The sequence below is a fragment of the Rhodotorula paludigena genome (assembly GCF_050403205.1).
Source record: "Rhodotorula paludigena JCM10292 DNA, Rt_paludigena_JCM10292v1_ctg33, whole genome shotgun sequence".
NCBI lineage: Eukaryota > Fungi > Basidiomycota > Microbotryomycetes > Sporidiobolales > Sporidiobolaceae > Rhodotorula > Rhodotorula paludigena.
In genome coordinates, this window is record NW_027481425.1 from 147,292 (window position 1) to 172,488 (window position 25,197).

Consider the following 25,197-nt stretch of genomic DNA (forward strand, 5'->3'; position numbering starts at 1 on the left):
GTATCTCTGTCCAAACCACCACATGCCGCCAGCTGCCAAGGATGGTATAACGATTTAATGAGCCTGATCCGCGCATGTCACAGGCGTTCAGTAGCGGGGTAGCCAGTGGTCGGCGGATCATTCTCCTTTTCAGGAGAACCCGCCGCCCGCTGGTCCTGCTGCTGGTCGCCCTTCGTGCCGCGGGCATGCTGTCAATCTTTACTGAGGCGCACTCGCGAGTCTGCAATTGGCCAATCTCTTGAAGCCTACTAAAGTCGGGCACTTGCCGAGGCGAGAGAAGAGCAAGCGACTTGCGCGTGGCGAGCGGCAACAGTGAGCGCAACAGTGGGTTCATGCATCGAGACATGCACAAAAGCTACAACAGAACATAGGGACATGATAATCTACATGCCAAAGCGCCGCGGCGTGCGCTTGACGACGGGCGTCCCGACTCCAGCGATGCGCGGCGTGCTCGCGACGCTCTTTTGCGCCTTTGCGCGCTCCTCCTTCTCGCGCTGGCTCTGCGCAAACTCCTCCTTGAGGCGCATCTCGGCCTCGGACTCGGTCTTGAACTGCTGTCGCGCGGCGAGGCGCTGCCGGTCCGAAAAGTGCTGCTCGCGCACCGAGTAGAACTTGCTGCCGAGGTCGGCAAGCCAGTACGCGTCGACCGAGGTGACGATCGACATGTACTCCTTGGACGTGAGCACGAGCTCGTGGTAGACGACGTAGTCGGGGAGGTAACCGAGGCCGTAGAGCGAAGACGTCGCGTGAAGGTGCATCGGAACTGTGAACTCAAGGACAACCGGGATCAATGCGCGATTCTGACACATTGCGGGTCAGAAGGGACCGGTAGTCAAGACTCACCGCCAGTGCGCAAGTGCTGGAACTCGCCGATACCCTTGACCCTCGCCGCCTGGTGAAAGTAGGCTCCGCAGATTGTACGGCGGATAATGTCCCAGTCGTTGCCGCACGGAATGATGTCAAGCTTCTGGTGCTTCATGATGTCGAGCAACTGCGTGCGGACTTCGCGCGCCTTGCGCAGCGTCTTTGGGTGCAGGAAGTGCCGCGCGGCCCAAGCATCCGAATAGCTGCGAGGGAACAGCGTCAGTTCAATTCCGTCTGCCAGTAGGCGGACAAGCGTACCCGTTCGCCTTCCACTGCGAGTAGACGTGCAGGAGCGTGAGGTGGTCCGATTCGGGCACAAAGAACTTCTCCCTCGCCGCGTCGCTCTCCTCGGCGCGCTCCTTCGGGCGGTAGAACACGCTCGGGACCGAGAGCATCGAGACGATGGTGAGGACCTCGGCCGAGCAGCGCGTATCGACCGAAGAGATGAGCATCTTGGCGAGCGCCGGGTCCATCGGGAAGTGCGACATCTTGCGGCCCATGTCGGTCAGCTCGCCCGTGTTGTCAAGCGCGCCGAGCACCCACAGCTGATACATCGAGTTGAGGATATTTTCCTGCGCGCACACCGGAGGGTCAGCTCGACAGATTCTGACAGCTTCTTATGACAGAGAGCGGCGTACCTGGGGAGGTGGGTCCATAAAGTCGAATTCGAGGAGGTTCTTCACGCCGAGCGACTTGAGCAGCAGGACCGTGTTGGACAAGTTCGTGCGCTGGATTTCCGGAATGGTGCTCTCAAAGAGCTCGTCGCGGAAGGCCATCTCGGTGAAGAGGCGGTAGGCGGTTCTGCGAGCCTTGCAAAGTCAGCTACGTCCAGACGCCTGGCAAACCACTGAGACGCACCCTGCACCAGTACGGCCAGCGCGGCCGGACCGCTGGTTGGCATTGGCCTGCGAGATGGGCGTGATCTGGAGCGAGTCCATGCCCATGCGCGGGTTGTACACCTTGAGCTTGCTGAAACCGGCGTCGACAACATACATGATACCGTCGACTGCGCAAGGAAAGACAGGTTAGCAGCCGCAACAGGCGTATATACCCGAGGAAGACGCACCCGTCAGCGACGTCTCGGCAATGTTGGTCGCGACAATGCACTTCCGACGGCCGTCCTCGGTCGGCGAGAAGATCTTGGCCTGCAAGTCGGCGGGCATCTGCGAGTAGATCGGCAGGACCTCGAGCGGCGCGGCGTCGTCGACTTGCTCGAGGCGCTCTGTGTGCGAATGAATCCTCAAAGACGTCAGAGCCTCTTGCGAGAATGGAGACGAGAAAGTCTGCACGCACCCTTGATGACATCGCACGTGACTTCGATGTCCTCCTGGCCCGTCATGAAGATCAAGACGTCGCCAGGTGGATGCGAGATGTGAATCTGGAGCGCCTGCTTGACGGCCGCGTCGACATAGTCCTCGCACGGCGTCTTGCTGAAGAGGACGTCGACGGGGAAGGTGCGACCAGGAATCGTGAAGCAGGGGGCGTCGTCGTAGAAGCGCGAGAACTGGCATGGAAAGCAAAGGTCAGCAGGTTGCTTGGAATATCTGACCGAGAGCTGGACGCACCTTTGCAGCGTTCATAGTAGCCGACGTGACAACGAGCTTGAGGTCTCGTCGCCGCGAGAGGATCTTGCGCAGCAAGCCCATGAGGATGTCGGTGTTGAGCGAGCGCTCGTGCGCCTCGTCGAGGATGATGACGCTGTAGCGGTCGAGGTCGCCCTCGTTGAGCGATTCGCGGAGCATGACACCGTCCGTCATGTCTGCAGAGGGGGACGCGATCCGGTCAGAGGGAGCAAGCGGAGGTGGAGCGGACGAGACGTACACTTGATGACGGTCTTCCCCGACGTGCAGTCCTCGAAACGGATGCTGTAGCCGACTTCGGCACCGAGCTCGCACTGTGCGTTTCAGTCATCCCATCAGTCAGCAGCATGAAGCAAGAAAGGCGGCAGACGATCCAGACTGAGGCGACACCGCAACGCACCTCCATCTCCTCGCTGACACGCTGCGCGACACTCATCGCTGCGACACGACGCGGCTGGGTGCAGCCGATGAGGCCATAGTTTGAGTAGCCCTCCTCGTGCAGGAACTGCGTCAGCTGCGTCGTCTTGCCCGAGCCGGTTTCGCCAATGACGACGACGACTGTGCGCGCGCAAGCAAGGCGGAGCAAGAGTCAGCAGGCATGCTACGGATCGAGGAAGGCAGCTGACGGGCGCCCTGTGCGTGCACGCACCCTGGTTCTCGCGAATGACCTTGAGCAAGTCCTCTCGACTCGCAAACGCCGGCAAGTACTGCCTCTGCTCCTTGAGGCTCTTGGTGCGCGCAAACGCACTCGTCCCCTTGTTCTTGGTCGCCTTCTTCATGTGCTCGGCAAACTGCGAGTCCGAGTTCTTGCGCCCGTCGTCGTCGTCCGCTGCTGAGTCGGGCTTGTTCCCGTTCGCCGGGGCAGCTGCTGCAGCGGCTGTGCAGTACAGGATCGTCAGTCAGGTCATTCACAGAGCACTCTGCAACAGAAGGTAACGGACCCTCGGCCTGCTCCTCGTCCTTGACGCCCATAAGGTTCCCGAGCGTCGTCCCCGCCAAGCTCGCCGCCTTTGCCGCGGCCCGCTCGCGCTCGCGCTGCGCCCTGCGCTCCATGACGAGCTGGCTGCCCTTTTTGGAAAAGACGGCGAGGTCGCTCGTCGGGTCCTTGATGGGGTTGACGGGCTCGAGCTGCTTGGTAAAGGCCGTGCGGCCGTCGAGGAACGGCGGCTTGAGGTCGTGCACGAGGAGGTGCACGCGCGACTCTTCGTCGTCGTCGAGCGCGTCAAAGTCGAGCTGGCGCCGCTCGCCCGTCGCGCCCGACAGCGCGAGCTGGTTCCGCTCCCACTGCTCGTTGTCGGCGTTGCGCGCCGCCTGCCGCGCCGTCACGCGCTTCTTCGGGCCCTGCGCCCCGCCGCCGGCCTTCTGGATCAGCTCGGCCTCGCGGTCGGCAAAGTCGTCGTACCCCTCGAACCCGCCGCCTGCGCCGGCGCCGCCAAACCCGTCGCCGGCGAGTTCGGACCCGCCCTCGTCGAGGTTGTACCACGACCGGTCGACGCCCGTCCCGTCCTGCTCCCACGCGTCGACGTCGCCCGCGCCCGCGGGCGTGTCGCGCACGAGGCCGGGCGAGTCGTCGCCCGCCGCGACGCGCACCGAGCGCGGCGTGTCCCACTCGCGTCCCGCGCCCGCGCCCGCGCCGGAACCGTATCCAGACCCACCCGCCGTCGAGCGCGGCGTCGAGTCCCAGCTCGCGCGGCCGGCGCGAGAGGGCGTCGCCGACGCGCGGGAAGCCGAGGGCGTCGAGTCCCACGACTGGTCGCGCAGGCGCGCGGACGAGGTCGAGGACCCGCCGGGCGTCTGGGGCTCGCTGCCCGGGCCCCGCTGCGACGAGGAGGGCCCGTCCCGCCCGTGCACGCCGGCGCCGCCTCCCCCACCACGCGGCCCGTAGCCCTGGTCCCGCTCGCGCCCCCCGTCGCGGTCCCGCCTGCGCTCCTCGTTGCGGTTGAGCCGCTCGCGAAAGCCCTCCATGGCGCGGCGCCCGCCCTCGTCGCGCTCGCGCAGGTCGCGCGAGTCGACGCCGCCCGCGGTCGCGGCGGCGCGCTTCGCGCGGTGCTCGGCGAGCTTTTGCTGCGCGGTAGAGGAGAGGAGACCGGTGCCGTGCGAGGGGGTCGCGTCGGGGCGGACGCGCGGGTGGGTGGGGCGGACGGGGACTGCATGAGATGTCAAGAGCGAGGTCAACTTTGTTCGCACGGTCAGAGTTTGCGTTTGTACACGACGCACCCTTGAAGGTGCTTGGCCCTCCCGACGAGCCCTCGGCGGCGGCGTCGTCGTCGTCGTCGTCGTAGCGCAGGCGCTTTGCGGCGCCGTCCCTCTCGAGGCGGTCCTTTTCGCGGCGCTTTTCTGCGGCGAGGCGGTCGAGTCCGAGGGTGCTCTTCTGCGGGAGGGCGGGGGCCTTGAAGACGTGCTTGTCGGCTGGGGTCGAGAGGCCGGCGCGGACGGGGAGGTCGGGCTCGAGGACGTCGTGGTCGGTGACGGTGAGGCGGGGCTGGTCGAAGGCGCGGTCGAGGGTGTCCTGGGCCTGGCAAAAGTCGTAGAGCTCGTGGGCGTGGGCGGTCGAGAAGCGGCCAAAGGCGGCGATGGCGGCGTGGAAGCGGTCGAGCGAGGGTGAGGTCTTGGCGAGGCGGAAGACGGTAGAGGCGAGGGCGTCGTTTACGCGGATCTGGTTGAGGTGGCGCGAGAGGAGCACGGCCAGCGCGTGCATGGGGTCGACCTGCGCCGCCGACGACGAGGACGACGAGGATGACATGGTGGGCAGGAGTGGGCGGAGAAGAGTGCACGGGCTCGAAGGTGGGTGCAGGTGCCCGTGTCGAGTCTGCTGCAGCTGCTCCTTCCCTGCAGCCCTTTGCAGCGGGAGAAGGAGAGCTCAAAGGGCCTCGCTTTCGTCGCTCGTCGCTCTCACTCTGGTCGACTCTCGCCGCCAACTCGCTCCACTCGCGCGCAGGACAAGAGTCGAGCCGACAGGGCGACACAGAAAGTGCTACTCACGGCGCACCCTCTCCCACTCGAGCTTCTCCCCGCTGCCATGTCGTCCCCTCGCCCCGCCTCTCTCCTCGCTCACCAGCGCCCGCCCACCTCGCCCGCTCCCTCGTCGAGCGCACTGCCCACCCCAGGACCCCCTCCAGTCGCAAAGCCAAAGAAGGGCAACGCCGCAAAGGACGCCGCAAAGGCTGCAAAGGCCGCTCGCCGCGCTGCTGCAAAGGGCGGCGAACCCGGCGACGCACCCCCTGCCCACGGCGACGACGCTCAGCAGGGCAAGCGCGGACAGCAGCAGGGCGGGCAGGCGCAGGCGCAGGCGCAGCAGCAGCAGGGCAAGGGCAAGGGTGCAAAGGGCGGTCCCCAGGGCGCAGGCGGTGCGGCTCAGGGTCACGGCGGAAACCAGGGCGGCGCACAGGGTGCACAGGGCGGCGCAGCAGGCGCAGGTGGGGCAGGAGCACACCGCGGTGCAGACGCAGGCTCCAACGCCGGCGGCGCAGCGGCCGCCGACACGCTCCAGCCCTTCCTCCACCTCGACCTTCCGCTCCCCAGCTCGAGCCTGTCCCACTCGGCCAAGAGCAGCACCGCCAACATTCACCCGAGCATCATCCGCCTCGCCCTCCAGTATTCCGAGTTCAAGGTCGTCGGCGCAAACGCCCGCTGCATCGCCATGCTCGAGGCCTTCAAGGACGTGCGTTCCTCCCTCTTCCAGTCCTTCCGTCGAGACGCGCTGACACACAGAGAGGTATCGCCAGATCATCGCGAGCTACACCCCTCCGCCGCAGACGTCGCTCACGCGGCACCTCCCGACGACGCACCTCAACCCGCAAATCGCGCACCTGATCCGCGCGCGCCCGCTCAGCGTCTCGATGGGCACCGCGATCCGCTACCTCAAGTACGAGATCTCGCTCCTCGACCCCGAGCTCGACCTCGACGCCGCGAAAGCCGCGCTCGCCGAAAAGATCGACTCGTTCATCCGCGACCGCATCCTCCTCGCGTCGCGCGTCATCGAGCAGCACGCGCTCGAAAAGATCGGCGACGGCGACGTCATCCTCACCTATGCCCGCTCGAGCGTCGTCGAGGGCGTCCTCCTCGAGGCAAAGCGCATGGGCAAGGACTTTAGCGTCGTCGTCGTCGACTCGCGCCCACTCTACGAAGGTGCGTCCGCGCTGTCCCTTGCGTTTGCGTCCCGTTCTGTTCGTACCGAGACTGACGCTCGATTCTCGTGCGCGGCGTCCGCACAGGCAAGAACCTCCTGCACTCTCTCCGCCTCGCGTCCATCCCGACGACCTACGTCCTCCTCCCCTCGCTCTCGCTCGTCCTCCCGCGCGTCTCGCTCTGCCTCCTCGGCACCCACGCCCTCCTCTCGAACGGGTCCATGTTTTCCCGCGCCGGCACCGCCATGGTCGCCATGATGCTCCGCGGAAAGGGCGTCCCCGTCGTGTGCTGCTGCGAGACGTACAAGTTCTCCGAGCGCGTCATGCTCGACTCGATCGTCGGCAACGAGCGAGGTCCGTCTTCTTTTCCGCTCGCGTTGCAGCCGGCTCAGCAGGCTCACTCGCGCTTTTTGTCGTGCACGCACAGCCAACCCCGCCCCTCTGCTCTCCGACCTCCCTCCGCTCGCCGCCCCCGCCCCCTCGACCTCCACCTCGTCCTCCTCCAAGTCAACCCCCGCCCCTCCCGCAGCAGCCGCCGCCCCCGTCCTCCCGCCGTCCCTCTCGCCCCTCTCGCTCCTGTACGACGTCTCGCGCCCGGAAGACGTGACGGTCGTCATTACCGAGGCGGGCCTGATCCCCGTGCAGAGCGTGCCGGTCCTCTTGCGCGATTACAAGCCCGTGCAGGGGCGCAACTCGTAGCGCGCCGTCGGGAGGCGGACGAGGGGAATAGACGCAGCGTGTCTTCCCAGGGCGCTGCAAGCTTGCGTGTGCGAGAGAGAAAGAGAGAGTTTGTGTGTGGGGGCAGCACTTTGCAGTCGCCTACAGCCGCTGCAAGACCCGCCGGACCTCGTCGCCCCACTCGACGCCCGCCCACCCCTTCTTCAACCACCTCGGCAGGCCCTCTTGCTCCCTCTCCTCGTCCGAGGCCGTCGACGCCCTCAGCACGACCCACACCGCATCTGCATTGACGCCCGCAAGCGCGTCGTAGCACCTCTCGGCGAGCGCGCGCAGCTCCTCCTCGCCCGTCCGGCGCGGGACCAAGAAGCGCCGCAGCGCGAGCGCCATGTCCCACACGTCCTTCTCCTTGAGCGGGACGCACCTCGCCGCGCGCTCGAGCGTGCACAGCACCGCCCTGCACAGCCTGTGGCTCTCCGAGTGCGCGTCGAGGCCCCTCGCGCGCCCCGTCGCCGCGTCGTTGTCCCACGCGAGGAGCGCGCGCAGCCGCGGCCAGACGTCGTCGGCGAACCGGCGCGCGAGGAACGGGCCGACGTGCGCCGAGAGGCGCTCGACGAGCTCGACGGCGGCGAGGAGGACGGGCGGGGGCTCGCGCGGCGGGGGCGCGAGGCGCGCGAGGACAAAGGGCCATGCGCGGTGCAGGACGGGGAGGAGGTCGGCTTCGCGCGTCGCAGAGGAGGGGGAGAGGGAGGGGTCGGGGAGGGTGAGGAGGACGACGGACGACGAGAGGAGCGAGAGGACGCGCGCGCGCAGGAACGGCGACGGGTGCGAGAGGAAGTAGACCGCTTTTGACACGATTTGCGCCGTGATCCGCTGCGGGCGCGTCGGGGGCGCGACGGCGTCGGACGAGAAGGACGGCGTGGCGCCGGCGCTGTCCTCAGGCGCAGATTCGTCCTTGAGCCCCGAGTCGAAGGGTCGTTTCGGGTTGTCGTGCGGCAACCGGGCGTCGTCTGCTGCCTCCTCTTCGACGTCAATCTGCGTCTTCTCCGGCTCGTCGTGACGGTGGGCGAGCCAGTGCTCGAGCGCCTTCCAGTCGTCGGCCGGGTCGACGCGCATGAGGTCCTTGCATGGCTCGTCCACCTTAACGGGCACATCGTCGACCATGACCTTAAGCAGCGCGTCGAGCACCGCCCAGAGACCGACCGTGAGCTGCTCGTACCCGTGATAGTCGTCGAGCGCCTCGAAGACATCGTCGACGAGGTCCTGCACCATGGGCACGATCGGCTTGCCGACAAGCCGGATCATCTCGACGAGGACGAGCGGCGCTTGCGGCTCGAGTCGCGAGACCGACAGCCGCTGCGAGACCGAGTTGACGACATAGTCGACGTTGGCGAGCACGAGCGCTTCGGGCGACTCGTGCGCCGTCGCGAGCGTGATCAGCGCGAGCGCATGCTGCGCATGTGCGCGCAGGTAGGCGTGCGTCGTCGGCGAGAGGTGCGCGAGGACGTGGTACAGCGCGTGCATGAGGAAGGGCTGGAAGGACGCGGCGAGGAGCGAGGCGCTGGTCGCAAGGAGGCGGAGCGAGAGGCTCGAGAGGACGAGGACGTGCGAGGCGCGCGACTCGCGCGTCGTGACCAGCGCTGCGACGGGCTTGTAGGAGTCGAGCGATGGCGTGTCGGTGACGCCCTTCTTGTGCTCGACGAGGCGGAGAGGCGGCATCGTCTCGTCAATCTCCTCGACCGTAACAACGTCAGACTGCCTGCTCGTAGGCTCGTCCTCCGGCTCATCGGGCACTTCGAGGTCTTCGAGGAGGGCGAGTATCGCGCGAACCGTCTGGCGAAGCAGCTTCTTCTGCGCCTTTTTCTGCGCAGAGCTGCCCTCCCCTGCGGCGCAGAAGCCCCGCAAGACCCCGTCGAGGACCCACAAGGCGCTTACGGCAATCGACTCGCCCCTTCTCGGCCCGAGCGCGACGCCGAGGAACTGGTCGACCACCTCACCCTCCTGCTCCTCGGTAACCGCTGCGCGTCCGAGTGACTCCCACAGCGCTTCGAGGGCTGCGACGGTGGAAGCCTCCGAGATGCCGCGCAGCCGGATGGGCGGGTGCGAGTTCGTCGAGGTTGAAGCGGACGACGAGCCTGACGCTGAGTCGGTGATCCACGCGAGCGCCATGCCACCTTCAACGGCTCGGCCCGCTGCGGGAACGCGCTCGAGATCGAGCGCGCCGAGGAGGGTCCAGCTCCACCTCCCCATGCCGTGCAGCGGGCTGGACGAGCGCGAGTTTGGCGCGGACGGCGGGAGTAGCTCGAGTGCGGAGCGGATGATGCCGGCGCCGCGGCGGACGGCATGCTCGTCTTGTCGTCGCAGCGCGCCAGGAAGTGACGCGAGACGACGCTGTGCGATGCGCTGTGAGAGCGTAAGAGGGTGTAGGCCGAGCTGGAGGGGGTCGATTGGCAGGGCGAAAGATGTGAGGAGAGCGCGACGGGCTGGGTCGCGGACCGAGTCCCAGTCGTCACTTGCGAGAGACAAGAGACCCTCGAGCAAGACTTCGGCGTGCTCGCCGAGAGTGTGCGCGCAGTCGGCGAGGACCTTCGCGAAGAGCTCGACGAGCGTAGCGCGGACGAGCGGCGAGTCGTGCGTGCCGAGGGGAGAGAGGGCGGAGAAGAGGGTGCGCAGGGAAGTGAGGGTGTAGCGGAGCCACGACGCCGTCGGGACCGTTGGCCCGCTCGGCGGAGCGCTGCACGGCGGATCAGGCGGAGGTGGGGCGGGAGCATCGTCCACATCCGGGACATCGGCGCCTTCCACCGTCATCGACTGCAGCCTGTCCTCGACGAGTTCTTCGAGGGACACAGAAGTAGCGTCGCACTCAACTCCCTCGCGTAGCGCGGATGTCCTGACATCACTTACGACTGCGACGATGAGGACGGCAAGCGTCCGCAACGCTGCGACGATGACACCCGAGGCTTGTCGCCGTGTCGATGCGCCGAACTCGGTCTTCGAGCTGCTTGGCATCGAGAGCGAGATGCGGGAGAGGGTCGAAGCGGTACCGGGAAGGGCGGTGGCGAGGAGGGGTGACGGTGTGCCCAGTGCCGGGGACGGTCCGCTTGGTCGCGCAAGGTAGTCGACCAGGAGGATTTGAAGGGCACCGATGGAAGAGAGCTGAAGCTGGAGTAGCGAGGTGGGCTCGACGGCAAGGGCGAGGAGGGTCGTGAGCGTGTGGAAAAGGATTGGAATCGGCGGCGAAGGATTAGCGACGGCTTCCGACGCCTCGTCGAATGATCCCGGATGTGCCGCATCGACCTTTGACCAGTCGATGCGCTCGCCAAGCGGGTCGTCCTCGCCGTCCTTATGTTGCGGCTTCGGCGGTTCCTCCGCGTCAACTCGCATCAAAGCGAGCAGGACACCGACCATCGCCAGCTGCGCCTCCTCCGTGCGCTCGATAGCCTTTCCCTTCCCCTTTGCCGCCGCGCCGCCCCTGCCTGGCCCAGCCGGGTCGAGCGGCCCGCCGAGGGTCAAGGCCGTCATGATCCACAGCTCCTGCCTGACGCGCGGCTCCATCCCAACCGCTCGCCAGCGGTCGACGAGGACAGAGAGTGCCTGCATCGTCGCCTCGAGGACGAGATCGCCGCGGTCTCGGCCATCGAAGGTGGGGCGAAGCAGCGAAGACAGCGGAAAGAAGACGTAATTGGCGAGTGCTGGGCTAAAGGAGGCGGCGGGGGTCGCTCGAAGAAGAGCTGTGATCTTCTCGAGAGCCTGAACAATCAGACGTGTCGACTGAGCAGCTGGAGGCAGGCGAGCGGCGTCGAGAAGGGGGACCGTGAGCGACTTGAACTGCGAGCCAGCCTGGTCAGCTCGATTCCGCGAGTTTCGTGGGAGCAGTGCTCGCCTGCAAAAACGCAGTCTGCCTCTGTCGGTTTCCTTCAGCCGGCCCTGCCGTGCCGGGCGCGGCGAAGAGGCCTGGACGGACGGTCATGGACAACCTGCAGCAGCAAGCACGAACCGGTCAGCAGGGCTCTCGCATGGCGAGGGTTGTCATTTCGGGCTCACAAAGCCACGGGGCCGTTCCTCCGTGCCCAAGAAGGTGTGCGAGCCGATGCACCGCTTAGGGAAGCGCGAGAGGTGCGGAGTTGGTCTCTTCCTCGTCACATTGCGCCGCTCCACGGAGGATCGAGCACAGAGGTGCTCACGTGTGTTTGACAGGCTCTGACGACCGCAGGAGACCCGCTGCTCTGCGATCCACGCGGTCTGGTCATCACCTCTTTCTCATCTACTCGAAGGTTTCTGGCTTGCTTGTCGCGACAGTCGCGCAGGAAGAGCGTCCCATTGCGTTCGAGAGCCTGTTTAACGTGCTGTGATCGCTCGTCAGCTGGAACACCGCGATGTTCGCGGTCTCAGGAGGGCGCCGCGTCTCGGTCGTGTCGCTTCCGCTTCTTGCGTTGGCTCTCACAACTTCCCTGCTTGACATACGCCAGCTCGACACGACATGCACCTGCACGCGTCGCGCCGGCGGATTCTGTGGCTTGCATCATCGCGCTGACGCGTTCAGACCGCCAAAAAGATGTGTCCGCTTGCCACGATCTGCCTCTTTCCCCTCGGCTAAGCGCACAGCACGCACACCAAGTGAAGTGGACGGCGTCATGAGGCGGCAGAGGGTCCACTGCCGGCCACTTCCGCTTCTCCTCCTGCGAGGAGCTCAGTAAGACGCCGCGCCTCTTACTGCCGCTCTCGCGGAGCTGCCGCACTTCGCTCCGCGGCTGCTTACGCCGTCGAGCGGGTCACGGCGCGCGCGAGCCAGCTGCACAAGCCTTCGAAGACAATGCCGCACGACGTAGCTGCCAGAGCCTCAGCGGGCGCGCCCCCGTTCGTCACCGCCAATTTGCCGACAAAAGCAGCATGCGCGGTACTCGTGATTTCGAAACTTTACATGGGTTATACGGGATCTGGCGCAGGCATGCATTCGCACAGGATGGCAACCCTGCAGCGCTCCGAAGACCAGCGGGTCGGAAGAAGTACAGATTCAAGGTCTAGCGGTCCATGGTCGGGCACGGGTGGCAATGCTAGAAGGTGTGACAATTGTCTCCGACTGTGCGGCTCCAAGCGAGTAGGAGAGCATTGCAGCGAACAGAACCGGCGGCTGTCCTTCGAGTTGCCAAAAAGCAAGTTGGCGTAGTGTGCCTTCGCTGCGGACAGGGTGCCCTGAGAATTCTTCGCGAGCCTCTGCCTGCTTTCGTAGAGCCTGCAGGAAGCACTTACGGGAGCGCCAGAGTCTCATCAGCCCGTTTCGAACCTGTCCTTCCGCGATTCCCCCGACCCGCGACTCGTGACCCTGTCGAGCTCGCCGTGCTCGTCGGCCCGAGTCTGCTGAATGCCACACGATGGAGTGGTCTCATACCGTCTCGCCGGAGGATTGGCCGTCGTCGTGATCCTCCTCGCGAGCCGAGCCCCGCTCTTCGTCCTGGTCGCCGTCCCGACGGGCGCGGTGATTGCAGTGCTCGCTGTACTCTCTGGGCAGCTGTGGCTCGCACGCCTCGTTGAGCAGCGGTGCGCTGGCAGTCGAGACGAGGTGCGAGCGGATTCGGGTCGAGGTGGGGCGACGGCGCAGGGGCAGCGCAGACGCAGAGTGCCGCCGCTGCACTTCACGTCGCCTGCAGCGTGGTCGATGACGCAGACCAAGGCGGCGTGGGAGGCCGCCGCTGACTCGTCCCGCCCGCCGCTGCCCGGCGCCCCTCCGTTCCTCCAGGCCGCCGTCGACTCGCTCCTGGCCCTCATCCTCCGCGACTTTGTGCTGCGATGGTACTCGAGCATCTCCGACTCGCCCGTCTTTCCGCACGCCGTCGACCGCACCATCCGCGATTCGCTCGTCACCGTCGCGACTCGCGTCTCGAAGGTCGACTGGTCGGAGGTTCTCGTCGGCCGAATCCTCCCCCTCGTCACCGCCCATATCGAGGCCTTTGTATCTGCTGCGCAATCGGTACACGGTCGCGCCGGCCATCCTGGCGCACCTACCTCAGACGAGCTCGAGCTCTTCGTCGCGTCTCGCTACGCCAGCGCAACCAAGACGCAGAAGCTGCACCCTGCGGTCGACGTGGCGAGCACGAACGCCCGACCCGCAGAGGAAGCGTGGCTCCGCTCGCTGTGCGACGACGTCCTCCCGCTCGTCATGCCAGCGCGCGAGCTGGACAGCGCGGCCGTTCGGGTCATGGTGCGCGAGATCGTCGCGTGCGCCGTCATGCTCCCCGTCTTTGACATGCTCGGCGACCCGGACTTCTGGAACCGCATCATCGACGACAAGGTACGTCCGCGTCGCACTTCTTTCGCATCGCAAGCTAGTGACTGATGCTCTTCTCGCTCCAGGCAGGCGCAGCCATCCGCGACCAGTATGTTCCGCTTTTCCTCGACGCTTTCACCTACTGACCTCTTTGTCGCACTCGCAGGAAGATGGTGCATCAGTTTCGCGAAGCTCTCGACAAGCAAGGTCCTGCTCTCGCCGCAGCCGCGGTCCGCTCCCTGGCCAAGCCCAAGTCGCCGAGTACTGCTGCTCGACGAACTGAAGTGGTCAGCGTTCGCACAAGCCCTCGCCAGTTCGACGCCTGGCTCAAAAGCATCAACAGCTGCGCTTCGATTGGCGATGCCAAACGGCTCAGGAGCGATGTGACCGCACAGATCAGGAAGGCCAAGCTTGCGACAGGTGCTTTGCCGTTTCGTCCTTGTGAGGTTGAATCTGTGCTGACAATCGCTCTACAGATGGCAAAGAGCTGGACGCCCTTGTCGACGGAGTTCCGGTCGCCGAGTGGGTCGACTACATTGAGCGGCTGTATGGCGCAAAGAGACGTATCGATCGCCGCATTGCCAAGCTCGGTGGGCCTAGCCTACTTGGCGTGAGTGTGACTCCTTGACCAGAAGCAAACACATGGTTGACGAGGTTGTTCCGCAGCGTGCACCCAGCATCGTCAGCAACCTCGACGCGCACCTCCGCCACATTCCGCTTCGCGACATCCTTCTCGATCCGCATGCCGTCACGTACCTCATGGAGTTTCTCGAGCGTCGACAGCACGCGCCTCGAGCGCAATTTTGGCTGCTCGTCGAAGGTCTGAAAGACCCGCTCGAAGACCTCGATGGCGACCGTCCTACGACTACCACGAGTGCCTGCCGCGACAACGAGGCAGCCGTCGCGCTGGACGACATCCGCATGATCTGGCATGCCTACCTCGCTGCGGACCCTTTCGCCTCGAAGCCTTCCTACCTTGCGACAGTTCAAGCGTTTGCCGAAGAGTCGACGCCGTCCGCCGTATCGCCACACCAGATCCGCCAGGTCCGTTACGCATTCTTCGCCATCCAGACCGACGTCCTCGCCTTGCTCGAGGAGGACGACTATCCCGCCTTCATCCAGTCCGACCTGTACTTCAAAGCAACCTCCGCCCTTCCCGTGCCGCCCACTCTTTCCCAATCTGCGACAGGGCCTGCCACGACCCTGACGCCACCGTCACCTGCGCCTGTCACTCTTGCGGCACCTCCACCTCTGCCTGAGCGAAGGGTATTCCCTTCAAGCCTTCAAATCCCGCCCCTCCGCTCTTCGACGGATCCCGTCCTTACCTCGACGCTCGCCGCTCCGCTTACTCCGCCACCTCGTCCATCTTCGCCGAGCCCGGTTCAGCAGGGCATCTCTCGCTCGCAGACGCTCGCTCGCACCGATACCGCACCGCCGCAAGTCACCTTCCGCGAAGTGCTCAACAACGCGCGCTCGCGCAGCCCCGCACGGAGGACGACCGCACCCGAGACTGTGCGCAAAGTCTCGAGCTCGTCGCTCGACACGGTCGTGTCGGCCGTCTCGGCGCCCATGGTCAAGCGCAAGTCGTCGACCCTCAGCGACTCGCTTGAATTCCTCATGTCGCCGCCGCCGCAGGACAGCGCCGAGCGTTCGCCGCTTTTTGAACCCGAGGCCTCCGGCCTCGTCTCCGGGCTGGGCGAAGGCGCGGACGACGACTTCGTCCAGGTCGAGACGATCGAGGCGATTCAGGAAGCGCTCAATTCGATTCTCCAATCAGACGCGCGCGCGCAACCGACCAAGTCTAGCCCAGCGAGCGAGGCGCCAACGCCGTCGTCTGCAATCAGTCCGATCGCATCGCTCTCCAAGCGGCCTTCCCTCTTCGACTCTCCTTCCTCTTCGTCGCCGGACACACTCCGTCCCCGCGCCAAGGCGGTCTTCGACGACGACGACGCCGTCGATGCGGCTGGTACAGCAGACGAAGAGGTCGAGCCGGATTTCGACCCTCACAGCCTGGTCGTAGCAGCGCCGGGCGATCTTCATCTTCCCGCCGAAATCGCTCGATTGTCCGACTCGCTCGACAAGCTCAAGAATCAAGAGGCCGTCGTCGAAGCGCTTATCCGCAAGGCTGAGCTGACGGGCAATGGCTCGGAGCTGAAGCTCCTCGTCAAATCGCGCGAGAGCTTGCGGCGCGAGATCCGGGCAGCCTCGTTCCAGAAGGACCAACTCGAGGCGCAGGCGTCGGAGAACGAGCTCTCTCCCGAGCGCACGCGCGTGACGATACCTGGTACAACGGTGGGACAGGCTCAGGGCCAGAGCTTCCAGCTCTATCTCGTCGAGGTGCACCAGCTCACGCCGGAGGGGTCGTTCCGCGCCGGTTGGATCGTCACGCGCCGGTACAGCGAGTTCGCATCGCTGCACAACAAGCTGCGCGACAAGTATGTCCCGGCGCGGCACCTCGACTTCCCGAGCAAACGGCTCGTCGGCATCTGGAGCAAGGAATTCATCGAGCAGCGGCGCATCGGCCTCGAGCGGTACCTCCAAGTGCGTTCAGCGATGCGATTTATGCACGAGCAGGGCTGACCACCTTGACTGAGCAGGCCCTCCTCCGCCTCCCTGTCGTCTGCCGGAGCAGCGAGCTGCGCTCCTTCCTCTCGCAGCAGACGATCGCCCTGCCCAAGAGCGACGCTGCTCGCAAAGTCGCGGCCCCGCTCTATCCTGGACAGGCGCTGCGCAGCTTGTACCGTGGCCTTACGTCCGGCATCGACGATGTGCTCGGGACCTCGACGACGAGCATGGTCGACACGCTCATCGACCGGCTCAGTCAGCAGGCGGCCGAGATCGCGGGTCTCAGCGAGGGAAAAGTCAACGACGAGGACTTGCTGTCCGGCGCGGCAGCGGCAACGGTCAGAGGCGGAGAGGAAGGCCTGACCTATTTCACCGCGCCGATCTGCGACCTGTTCATCACCATCTTCCAGCTCAAGGAAGCCAACAATTGGCTGCGTCGGCAAGCCATCCTTATCGTGCTTCAGCAAGTTCTCGGCGGGACCATTGAGCGGTGCGCAGCGTCTTCCTTATTGCCTCACTTCGAAGCTGACTCGAGCTCCCTTACACCGAAACACAGAAAAGTTCGCGACAGCGTCAAGACGCTCCTCGCCCCACCGCAGCTTGTCACGCTCATTCAAGCCCTGCAAGTGTCGCTGTGGCCGAATGGCGAGTTGCGACCGAAGTCGGCGCCACGCACCGCTGCCGAGAAGGCCGCGACGAAGGAGTCGGCCGCACGAAAGCTTCTGGCTCTCATGCCCGGTGCGCACCGCTTGCCTGTGTAACGGAACGCCCGACTGACTCGTGCACGCGCAGAGGCGGCCGCAAACCTGATCGGCCGGCACAACGCCAAGCAGGGCGCTCGCTGCTTGTTTGCTGTTCTACAGAACCGCCGCCTGAACAAGGTGCGCCTCGCCGCGTCAGCAGCCAGAACCTCCTCTGACGCTTCAGCGTCGCAGCACCTGATGTACAGCGTCCTCGACGAGATCCTCGCGGTCCTCTTCCCCGAACTGCAGGAGCAGCGCTCCCGTCCGCTCTTCCTGTCTTGATCTCGCTGTCTTGTTCTCCTCCGATGGTACCCCAAGAAGTTCCACGGGACCCACCCCCGGCTGTTCATACCCTCGTTTATCTCTGCATTAGACGGATTTTTCGATTGCCGCTACGGAATCTTCTTCCACAAGCTCGAGAAGCCGCTCGAAATTGACTTCTTGGCGGCCTCACGCTGCGCCATCGTCTTCGTATCGCTCGCGAACTTCGCCGCATCGTTCGCGGCGCTCGACAGGCGGTCCTGGATTGCCGAGAGATACTCGCCCCGCTGCTCCAGCGCGGCATTTGTCCGCGCCATGATGTCGCGCGCAGTATCAGTTGCGCCTTGCACGAACTCGGACTGCGTCGGCGTCGAGTAGCCCGACTTGGCCGCTTGCGCCTGCTTGGTCGCCGTGACGATCGGAGGAGGCGCACCAGGCGCAGGACGGTTCTTCGGCGGCGGGCGCTGCGGGCCGCCAACTGCGAGCAACGGGCTGGTCACGATGCTTGGAAGAGAGTTGGAAAGGCGGAAGAGCGTCACGTACGGATGCTGTCGAGCTCCGCGCCCGTGTAGACCTTCTTTCCGCCAAACCAAGCGCCGAGAGCCGATCCGACAGCCGACAGCGTGTTCGTCTGTGCCGGGATCGGAATGGATGGGTCGAACGCGACGACGCGGGGCGGGAAAGCAGGGCGGTACAGGTCGCGAATCGTGCCGAGGCGGATGTTGAGCGGGTCGAGGTGCTGGACAAAGTCGCCATCGGAGGCGAGCGAGAAAACCCCAGCCGAGTCACTGCAGATGAGAGGTGGGTCAGCGCGTCATGTTTTCAGAGCGACAGCAAACGCACTGCAGAGTCGTGTCGAACTTCGCGCGAGCAATGTACGTCAAGCTCGGCAGCGAGAACATCGAGAGGGCGCAGTTGCGCGACTGGACGACGAGCGCGACGCAGCCGTGGGCGTGAACGAGTGCGGCCTTCTCGAAGCGAGCCCTCTCGTCCTCGTATGTCGCCGTCTTCGGACCGTCGAGATTGAAAAAGCAGGCGAGCGTTGTCGGGCTGACGGTGATCCAGAGGCTCGTGATGGCGCCTGAAGGGTCGAGATGCTCGAGCGAGCCGAACGAGGCTTGGTGTGTGAGCGCAAGCTGCAGGTTCTGGGAGTCGGCGAGAAGCTCGTTGCCCGCCTTGTCGATTACGAAGGTTGCGAATGCGGTGCGGGTGCTGTCGTGGTGAGCGGACGCGAAGCTTTCGCTCAGGTGCCACCCACCGCCGACGTTGGCGAGCTCGAAGATGCGGGTCAGGCCCGACCCCTGCGTGACGACGAGTCGAGGCGAGCGGTCATGGTCTGCAGAGCCGACAGGTCAGTTCTGCGGTACGCAGATTGCTCAGCGGATGAACCTACCCTCTCCGATAGCACATATCGTCCAAGTGAGCGCCGTTATGGGCGACGCATCGATCTTGCCCTTGCCCTTGCCCTGCGCCGCAGCTCCGCCCGCACCCGGGACGTCGACGAGAATGACTTCAGGCCCGCGGAGGTCGACGACGAGCAAGCTGGCGTCGTTAGACGCGGCGAGGAAGCCGACATTGCTGAGCGCGAGTTTCGACTTGGTCGCGGCGCCGGACGCGGACGAGGGCGAGGAGAACTTGAAGGCGGCGAGCGGGCGGAAGCCGTCGAGGTCGGGTCGGGGCACGGAGCTGCCAGAGAGATCCACGTGGTGGTCCTGAGGGTCACTCTCGGGCTGAAAGGCCCCGCTCTGCTGAGACAGCGAGGCACGCCCACGGTGACTGACCGAGCCGAAGCGGCTGCGACCCGGCGCAGGCGATGCGGGCGCCGAGGATTCGGCTTCAGGAGGCGGGATGCTGCCGTGCCGGTCGAGCGAAAGGTCGCGCAGAGCCCCCTCGACTGCTGAGCCGAGATGATGAGGGTCCCCGACACGATCGAAGCCAGGCTCGGCGCCTAGCTCGCCGTACGCAAAGCTGTCAAGTCGGTTTTGTGAGCGAGAGCCGCGCAGGAGAGGGGATTCGACATACCGCCAAACGAGCACGTCCCCCGTCGACAGGCTGACCGCGACCTCGAGGTTCTCCTCGCCAACGGAGACCTTGTCGATCTCGAGTTCCCAGGGACGCTCGCGCCACAGGCGCGCAGCCTGGAGCTCTCCCGCTCGACTATCCGCGAGCGCCGACTTGACATCAACGTCGAGGTGCCGCAGCGGGCGCGGGAACTCATGCTCGATGCGCGGCTCGGCAACTTCGTCGCACTTGCGCCCCCACAGAACCTGGTTCGAGACGTCGTGAAAGCGCACAGTGAGGTCGACGTGCGAGGTGACGAGGATGCGCGGCGGCTGATCGCTCAGGGATGGTGCTGGACCCCGGCGAGTCGAGCGTGGACGAGGGAAGGCGTGCCCGCCTGTGAGCGGAAGCCGCTCGGCCGCCTCGTCTGACACGTCGAACTGGTGCAGCAGATGGCGATGCGAGAGCTGCGAGATGTTGACGACCTGCGCGGCTGTGCACGTGTCCTTTCCTGAGAACGAGAGAGCGACGGGAAGGCGGAGAGGTCGCGGTGGACGGGCGCTGCTTGGGGGAAACGTGAAAGCTTCAATGTTATTCGAAGCGTGTGGTGCGGAAGGGACGGGGCAGCGAGTGTCGCGGCCAGACGTGATGAGGATCGCCGACGGGTCGTACGCCAGGCCGTAGTGAGGATTGCGAGCGAGGACAATGAAGTCTTCGGGCGGTGCAGGTGTCGGGTAGAGGTGATGACCGACGTGCAGTAGCGATTCGCGCAACGCCTCTTTGGCCGAAAGCGACAGGTTACCCGGCTTGCCGCCCGCCGCCGACGGTGCCGCGTAGGCGGGGAGCTCGAGGACGTGCACGCCGATCGGATCCGACGGCAGCAAGCCTCCAAGCACCGTCAACATCGTTCCGCCGTGCAGATCCGTCTTCTCGTCGGACAAGTGCGGTGAAGAAGGGAGCGCGGGGGACGCGGGAGCGCCTAGCGGGTTCTTCGCGAGCGACTGCGACAGCCACGTCTCTGGTGGGAACCCAGACCATGCGAGGCGGAAGATGGGTTCGCGATTGGCCGGCTGACGCTGGCCTGGCTGCCCCTGCGCCGACCAGCCGAACAGGTCCTCCTCCGTTGCCTTGTTCACATCGACTCGCTCGAGCGTGCGAATCATGATGGGCATCTCGTCCTCGGCGGAGGAAAAGCTGAGCGTGCCGTCCTCGTGCCCAGCAGCGAAAAGCAGGCCTATCGTGAGGTGAGCGTTAGTCGCGACCCCCTGGAAGCAGGAATTGGCACGAACGCACCGTCGGGGCGCCAGGCCAAACACGTTACCGGCGGACGTCTCTCCATGAACAAGCTCTCCTCCGTGTCGTTGCCGCCGCCGGGTGCGCCGGGCGGAAGGACGAACTCCCAGTTGCGCTCGCACTGCTTGGTCGCGAGGTTCCAGAGCGAGACACCGCCCTCGTAGGCGACCGCAACGAGGTTGATGTCAAGCGGGTGCGATTTGACGTCGGTGCAGACGGGACTGCACGCGCAGCTCAGTCAGCAAAGGGGTGAGAGCACCTTCGGCGTGGGCGAGACACGCACATATGCCTCCGTGATGGCGCGCCCGGCACTCCACTGCGCCGCAAGATTTCCTCCTGTGCCAACCAAAGGTTCGGAATGCGCGCATGATGGGCGAGGCTGCCGCGGTCGATGTCGAAGACGTCGACCGTCCCGTCTTTGCAGCCGAGAAAGAGGAACGAGTGCGACGCGGAGGCTTCGACGCAGCTGGGCCCGTCGTTCCAGTCAGCATGCATACTGCTACAGGGTTGCGAATGTCACGCACGTGACGGTGGACCGGAGCGAGAGGGAGGAGTCGCGATGCGGCTTGCCCTGGTCGAGACGTTGCAGGTTGAAGATGTACAGGGTGTCCTTCGAGTCTGCGAGGCCCTCTCGTCAGCACGATGTCGAATATGTAGTCATGAACTACTCACCAACGACGCAAAGGAAGCCGCTTCCGGGCTTGAAGACGAGATGCCGGATCTTCGTGGGCATGCCCAGGTCCCAGCCGAGCTCTACGCCGGGAGCGCCGAAGACGAACAGCCTCCCATGCTCTGTCCCGACGGCGAGAAGAGACTGCACTGGGTCTGCATGGCGTTCGTAGCATGTCGAGGCGAGGAGGAGGCAGGATCTCGGTGAGCTCGTGGGTGCGCGACGGCTCGAGAGGAAGCTTCGACGAACCGTAAGTGATGGCAGTGAGCTCGGAACCGATCCCAAGCTGCGCAAGTTGTCCCAGCTGCCACGCCTGCGCCGTCTGAAGCACCTCGGAGCAGTTGAGCCTCTCGACAGCCTCCTGTGCTCGTCGCGCCTTGGACGAGAACATGGTCGGCTGGAAGAGAGCTGTTTAAGCGCTGATAGCGCACAGCTGACTCGTTTGACTGGTCAAGCAGAAAGTGTCGAGGCAGTGGCTTCGAGACGTTCGCAGGCTCACGGGCCGAAGTGGGGACTCGCTCTTTTTTCTCTCTCTCGTGTGCCTCGCGGGTCTTCATGTAGTGAAGCATGCGAAGCCTCAGCAAGACGCGGCCACTCGGCGAGATATGAAATGCTCTTGACGTAGCAGAGTCCAAGTAGAGGGAAAGTTGAGCGCTGATGCAGAGATAAATAGATGCGCAGGCTACGCCCTTGCCTTGCCCTTGCCCTTGTCGACCCCCTTGCCTTTGTCGACCCACTTGCCCTTGTCCACCGCCTTGCCCTTGCCCTTCGCGCTTGCTGACGGCGCCCCGCCCATCGCAGCGGGCGAGAGCGAGCGCGGCGGACGTCCGCCGCCCAGCGTCATCTGGCGGATAGCCTGTTGCACTTGCGCAAGCGTCGGCGGCGGTTGCGTGTGCTGCGACGTCGTCGAGGCCGAGTCGTCCGTGCCGTCTGACTCGTCGCCGGCTCCGCCCGTGGCGACGCGCTTGCCCTTGCGCTTCTCCATAGCTGCACTCGGGCGTCGTGAGTGAGCCAGCACGACAGGAACGAGGAACACGGCAGAACGCACCCTTCACGGTCGACCCAAACTTCTGGTCAACGCCGCACCAAACGTCACAACCTCGTGCCCCGGCGCGGTCGAGGAAGCGGGCAATCTCAGGAAGCTTGACGAAGCGCGCGGACCATTCGCGTGGGAAGCGGAAGCGGAACTTGCGGCCCATCATGTTGAACGAGTCGAGGCGCGAGCCAAACGCTGCGAGGTACCGCAGAACGAGGCGCTCGTGGTCGTCGGCCGAGGTGAGAGGCTCGTACGCCGGTTCAACGAGGCAGAACTCGACGAGCGAGGTACCGTTGTTGACGCACGCGAGGGCGAGGATGTTGAACGGGGCGAGAGCGTTGGGAAGCAGCGGATACTTGACGCTGTAGAAGAGGGGCATCTTGGTCGCGTTCATTTTCGAGTGCAGCGACATAAGGAAGTTGATATTGGGCTTGTTGAGGAAGACGAGGTGCTCAATCGTTGTCGCGACGACCTGGAACTGCTCGATCAGGTCGTCAAGCGCCGCCTTGTCGGTGGAAGCGCCAAAGTCGAGCGAGATGGTGCGCAGTGTCGGCTTGCAGCCGGTAAACAGTGCCTTGTGCAGGCCTTTTGCATTCTGGAGCGGGAGGTTGCCAAGAGTGAGAGTGACCAAAGGGAGGGTGAGGACGGTTGTGTCGGAGGGGTCCTGCAGGTCGGCCTTACAGGCGAGATTCGTGATGCCTGCACGATGCAAATCAGCGCAGGCTCGAGGATGAAGTGGATGCGCAGCACCCACCGACGAGGGACGGATGCCGGAAGATGTCCCAAGTGAGCCATTCCTCGTCGCGCTCGCCGTCAACCTGGCCGCGGACCGGATCGTATTCGAGGCGGAGAGAGCGGAGCTTGGGGAACCGGTCGAGGAGCCAGTACGTGTCGATGCCCCATTGCAGCGTGGAGTCGAGAACGTGCGTCGAGTGGAGCGCGAGCATGCGTTTGGCGTCGCGGCTTCGGATCGCATCCATTGCGGCGGGAGAGGCGATTCGCACATGCTTGGCGAGTGTGGCCTGGGCCGGATGGCGCCACGGCGAGTGCACGAGCGCGCACGCCTTGAGCGTGCCGTAGTCCGGGTTCGCCGACCACAGATCAAAGTCGAGCGAGGCAAAGTGGAAGATGCGCTCAAGCACCGGCGCGTGCAGCGACTGGACCGCGTCTGGCATGGCTTCTGACGGGCAGCTCGACCGGCGAGAGCTGCGGTTGACGCGACAGAGAGGGACTGGCCAGCCTGATGAGGCCACCAACCTTCACGGGCGACGATCCTCACAAGTCTTTCGAGTTCGCTCGGCAGGGTTGAACTGAGAGCACGGCAGTGATCCGTTGAGAGTCTTAGGATGCCGTTGCTTGGAACTGCCCGCCAGAGGCCGCTTCGTTGCCTACGACCACGTGAAGTTGGCGTCAAGCTGCTTCGTTCCTCGCCTCGAGGCTGCAGACGAGGCTTTTCGGGTGCATACCCCTGCAGCGAGGCAATAGGGAAGCACGAGCAGAGGGAATTATTCCGGGACTGGAGAAAGAGGCAGCTCTCGAGTGATCTCTCGTGCCCAGCCGCCAGAGGACCGAAGGACCATCATTGCGAGGAAAAGCGAACGAACTGTATAGTAGAGGTAAAGGAGACGATCGTACGTTGCGTTACGTGAGATGGGTCGTTACGAAGTGGCATAAAACGAAGGCAACGAGGCCAGAGGGGTCAAAGGTGGGTGTGGAACGCTTAAGCGCGGACGCACGCCGACGACGAGGCGTCGTAGGTGAAGCCGTCCTGGCAGCTCCAGATCTCGCAGACACCCTGGACGCAGCCTGTAGAAAGGTGGGGGGTGGAAGTCAGCGGGAGAAACGACAGCACCCAGAGGAACGAGACGCACCGACCGACTCGGCGCCCTCGATGGCCGAGCAGTCAACACCGCCCTGCGACGCGCAGGCACCGCACTGCTCAATGTTCGACTGTGGGTAGCCAGAGGAAGAGTCAGTGGTGTGAATGGAAGGGTTACGGCGGTGACAAGGTGGAAAGGGCTCTGAGCCGGTAGACATACCGAGACGTCGATGCACTCGAAGCCCTTGGTGCCGACCGAGCAAGCGGTGTGCGAGGCCGGGCAGAGGTTGCGGCGGTGGTTGGCCGAGCGGCGCGAGCGAGCACGGGCGGACGGGGTGACCTGGGTGCAGACGCAGGTGTCGTCGTTCGACGACGGGGTGAGGCCCTCACCGCACTGGTACTCAGGGTCCTCGGCGCACGACTCGCCGAGGGCAGCGGTGGCAATGCAGCCCTGGGTGAGCGAGCTGCACTGCGCGCCTGCGATGTGAAACGATGACGGACTGGTCAGCCCCATGATCGAGAGGCTGTGTCGGCAGAGAGCAACGTACCAGGCTGGCAGTAGCGGCTGAAGACGGCGACCTGGTCGGCCACCGGGGCGCTGAGGTCAGCGTCGAGGGCGTCACCGCAGAACGCGCCGATGCCACCGCAGGTCGTGAAGCCGCTGCCGTCGGGGAAGCCGCAGTAAAGGAGACCCGAGCAGGTGCTGTCCGGGAACTCGGCGGTGGTGTCGCAGTCCTGGCTGAAGCCACCCTGGCTGCGAGTTGCGAGACGTTCCAGTCAGTTGCGGTTGCAAAGGATGAGAGATAAGAGGGGGGAAGAGCAGCACGCACCACTGGCCGTTAACGCAGAGACCGTTGTCGCACTGGGTGCCGTCCGTGCAGGTGGCGCCCGCGATACCGCAGAAGTAGCGGCCAAAGTTGGCGTCGAGGACGCACTCGGCGCCAACCGGGGTGTTGCCGTCGGCCTGGGTGAAGCCCGAGCCGTCACCAGTGGGGATGAGGTCGACGCACTGCGACGGGTCTGCATGCGAGGAAAGCCGCGGAGCGCGTCAGTTTGGACGCGTCGCGTGTTGAGAAGGTCGAGGCATGCGCGACGCACCGGCCTGGAAGGTCACGTCCGGGTCGGTGATGTCGCCGTTGACAATGAAGCAGGGGAAGCGACCGTAGCCGGGGGCGGCAGCGGCGCTGGCGAGCGACGCGAGCGACGCGAGCGAGGCAATGGCAAGAGCGGCGTGCATGTTGAGTGAGGCCGAGGGGGAGGTGGTGAAGAAACGAAGACGGAAGGCCGTGGGGTTGGTG

The 25,197-nt window shown here is 64.9% G+C and overlaps 7 protein-coding genes across 7 annotated transcripts; 2 read left to right on the plus strand and 5 right to left on the minus strand.

Annotated features, from left to right (window-relative positions):
• Positions 1-383: 383 nt before the first annotated feature.
• JCM10292_006631 (uncharacterized protein) lies at positions 384-5,187 on the minus strand (the record flags this gene model as incomplete). Its single annotated transcript, XM_076650256.1, has 13 exons — positions 384-763; positions 844-1,067; positions 1,123-1,436; positions 1,503-1,665; positions 1,723-1,870; positions 1,931-2,086; positions 2,158-2,368; positions 2,430-2,623; positions 2,686-2,758; positions 2,845-3,002; positions 3,094-3,321; positions 3,386-4,591; positions 4,662-5,187. The coding sequence occupies 13 exons, from the start codon at positions 5,185-5,187 to the stop codon at positions 384-386; spliced, it is 3,981 nt and encodes a 1,326-aa protein (XP_076504216.1).
• A 276-nt stretch (positions 5,188-5,463) lies between these two features.
• Positions 5,464-7,270, plus strand: JCM10292_006632 (translation initiation factor eIF-2B subunit; the record flags this gene model as incomplete). Its single annotated transcript, XM_076650257.1, has 4 exons — positions 5,464-6,105; positions 6,170-6,572; positions 6,659-6,925; positions 6,999-7,270. The coding sequence occupies 4 exons, from the start codon at positions 5,464-5,466 to the stop codon at positions 7,268-7,270; spliced, it is 1,584 nt and encodes a 527-aa protein (XP_076504217.1).
• Positions 7,271-7,390: 120 nt separating this feature from the next.
• TTI1 (Tti1p) lies at positions 7,391-11,216 on the minus strand (the record flags this gene model as incomplete). The annotated part of the gene is made up of 2 exons (XM_076650258.1): positions 7,391-11,074; positions 11,130-11,216. The coding sequence occupies 2 exons, from the start codon at positions 11,214-11,216 to the stop codon at positions 7,391-7,393; spliced, it is 3,771 nt and encodes a 1,256-aa protein (XP_076504218.1).
• A 1,392-nt stretch (positions 11,217-12,608) lies between these two features.
• On the plus strand, positions 12,609-17,101 carry MDM1 (Mdm1p; the record flags this gene model as incomplete). The annotated part of the gene is made up of 9 exons (XM_076650259.1): positions 12,609-13,535; positions 13,598-13,620; positions 13,678-13,931; positions 13,988-14,121; positions 14,178-16,052; positions 16,109-16,566; positions 16,633-16,814; positions 16,869-16,957; positions 17,012-17,101. The coding sequence occupies 9 exons, from the start codon at positions 12,609-12,611 to the stop codon at positions 17,099-17,101; spliced, it is 4,032 nt and encodes a 1,343-aa protein (XP_076504219.1).
• A 110-nt stretch (positions 17,102-17,211) lies between these two features.
• Positions 17,212-21,435, minus strand: JCM10292_006635 (uncharacterized protein; the record flags this gene model as incomplete). Its single annotated transcript, XM_076650260.1, has 10 exons — positions 17,212-17,558; positions 17,624-17,868; positions 17,924-18,416; positions 18,474-19,048; positions 19,103-20,315; positions 20,375-20,595; positions 20,658-20,840; positions 20,899-20,992; positions 21,047-21,199; positions 21,294-21,435. 10 exons carry the CDS (start codon positions 21,433-21,435, stop codon positions 17,212-17,214), a joined length of 3,666 nt encoding a protein of 1,221 aa, XP_076504220.1.
• Positions 21,436-21,726: 291 nt separating this feature from the next.
• JCM10292_006636 (uncharacterized protein) lies at positions 21,727-23,255 on the minus strand (the record flags this gene model as incomplete). Its single annotated transcript, XM_076650261.1, has 3 exons — positions 21,727-22,031; positions 22,093-22,779; positions 22,835-23,255. The coding sequence occupies 3 exons, from the start codon at positions 23,253-23,255 to the stop codon at positions 21,727-21,729; spliced, it is 1,413 nt and encodes a 470-aa protein (XP_076504221.1).
• A 545-nt stretch (positions 23,256-23,800) lies between these two features.
• JCM10292_006637 (uncharacterized protein) lies at positions 23,801-25,136 on the minus strand (the record flags this gene model as incomplete). Its single annotated transcript, XM_076650262.1, has 6 exons — positions 23,801-23,886; positions 23,952-24,030; positions 24,120-24,376; positions 24,448-24,653; positions 24,730-24,919; positions 24,998-25,136. 6 exons carry the CDS (start codon positions 25,134-25,136, stop codon positions 23,801-23,803), a joined length of 957 nt encoding a protein of 318 aa, XP_076504222.1.
• Between the last annotated feature and the right edge of the window lie 61 nt (positions 25,137-25,197).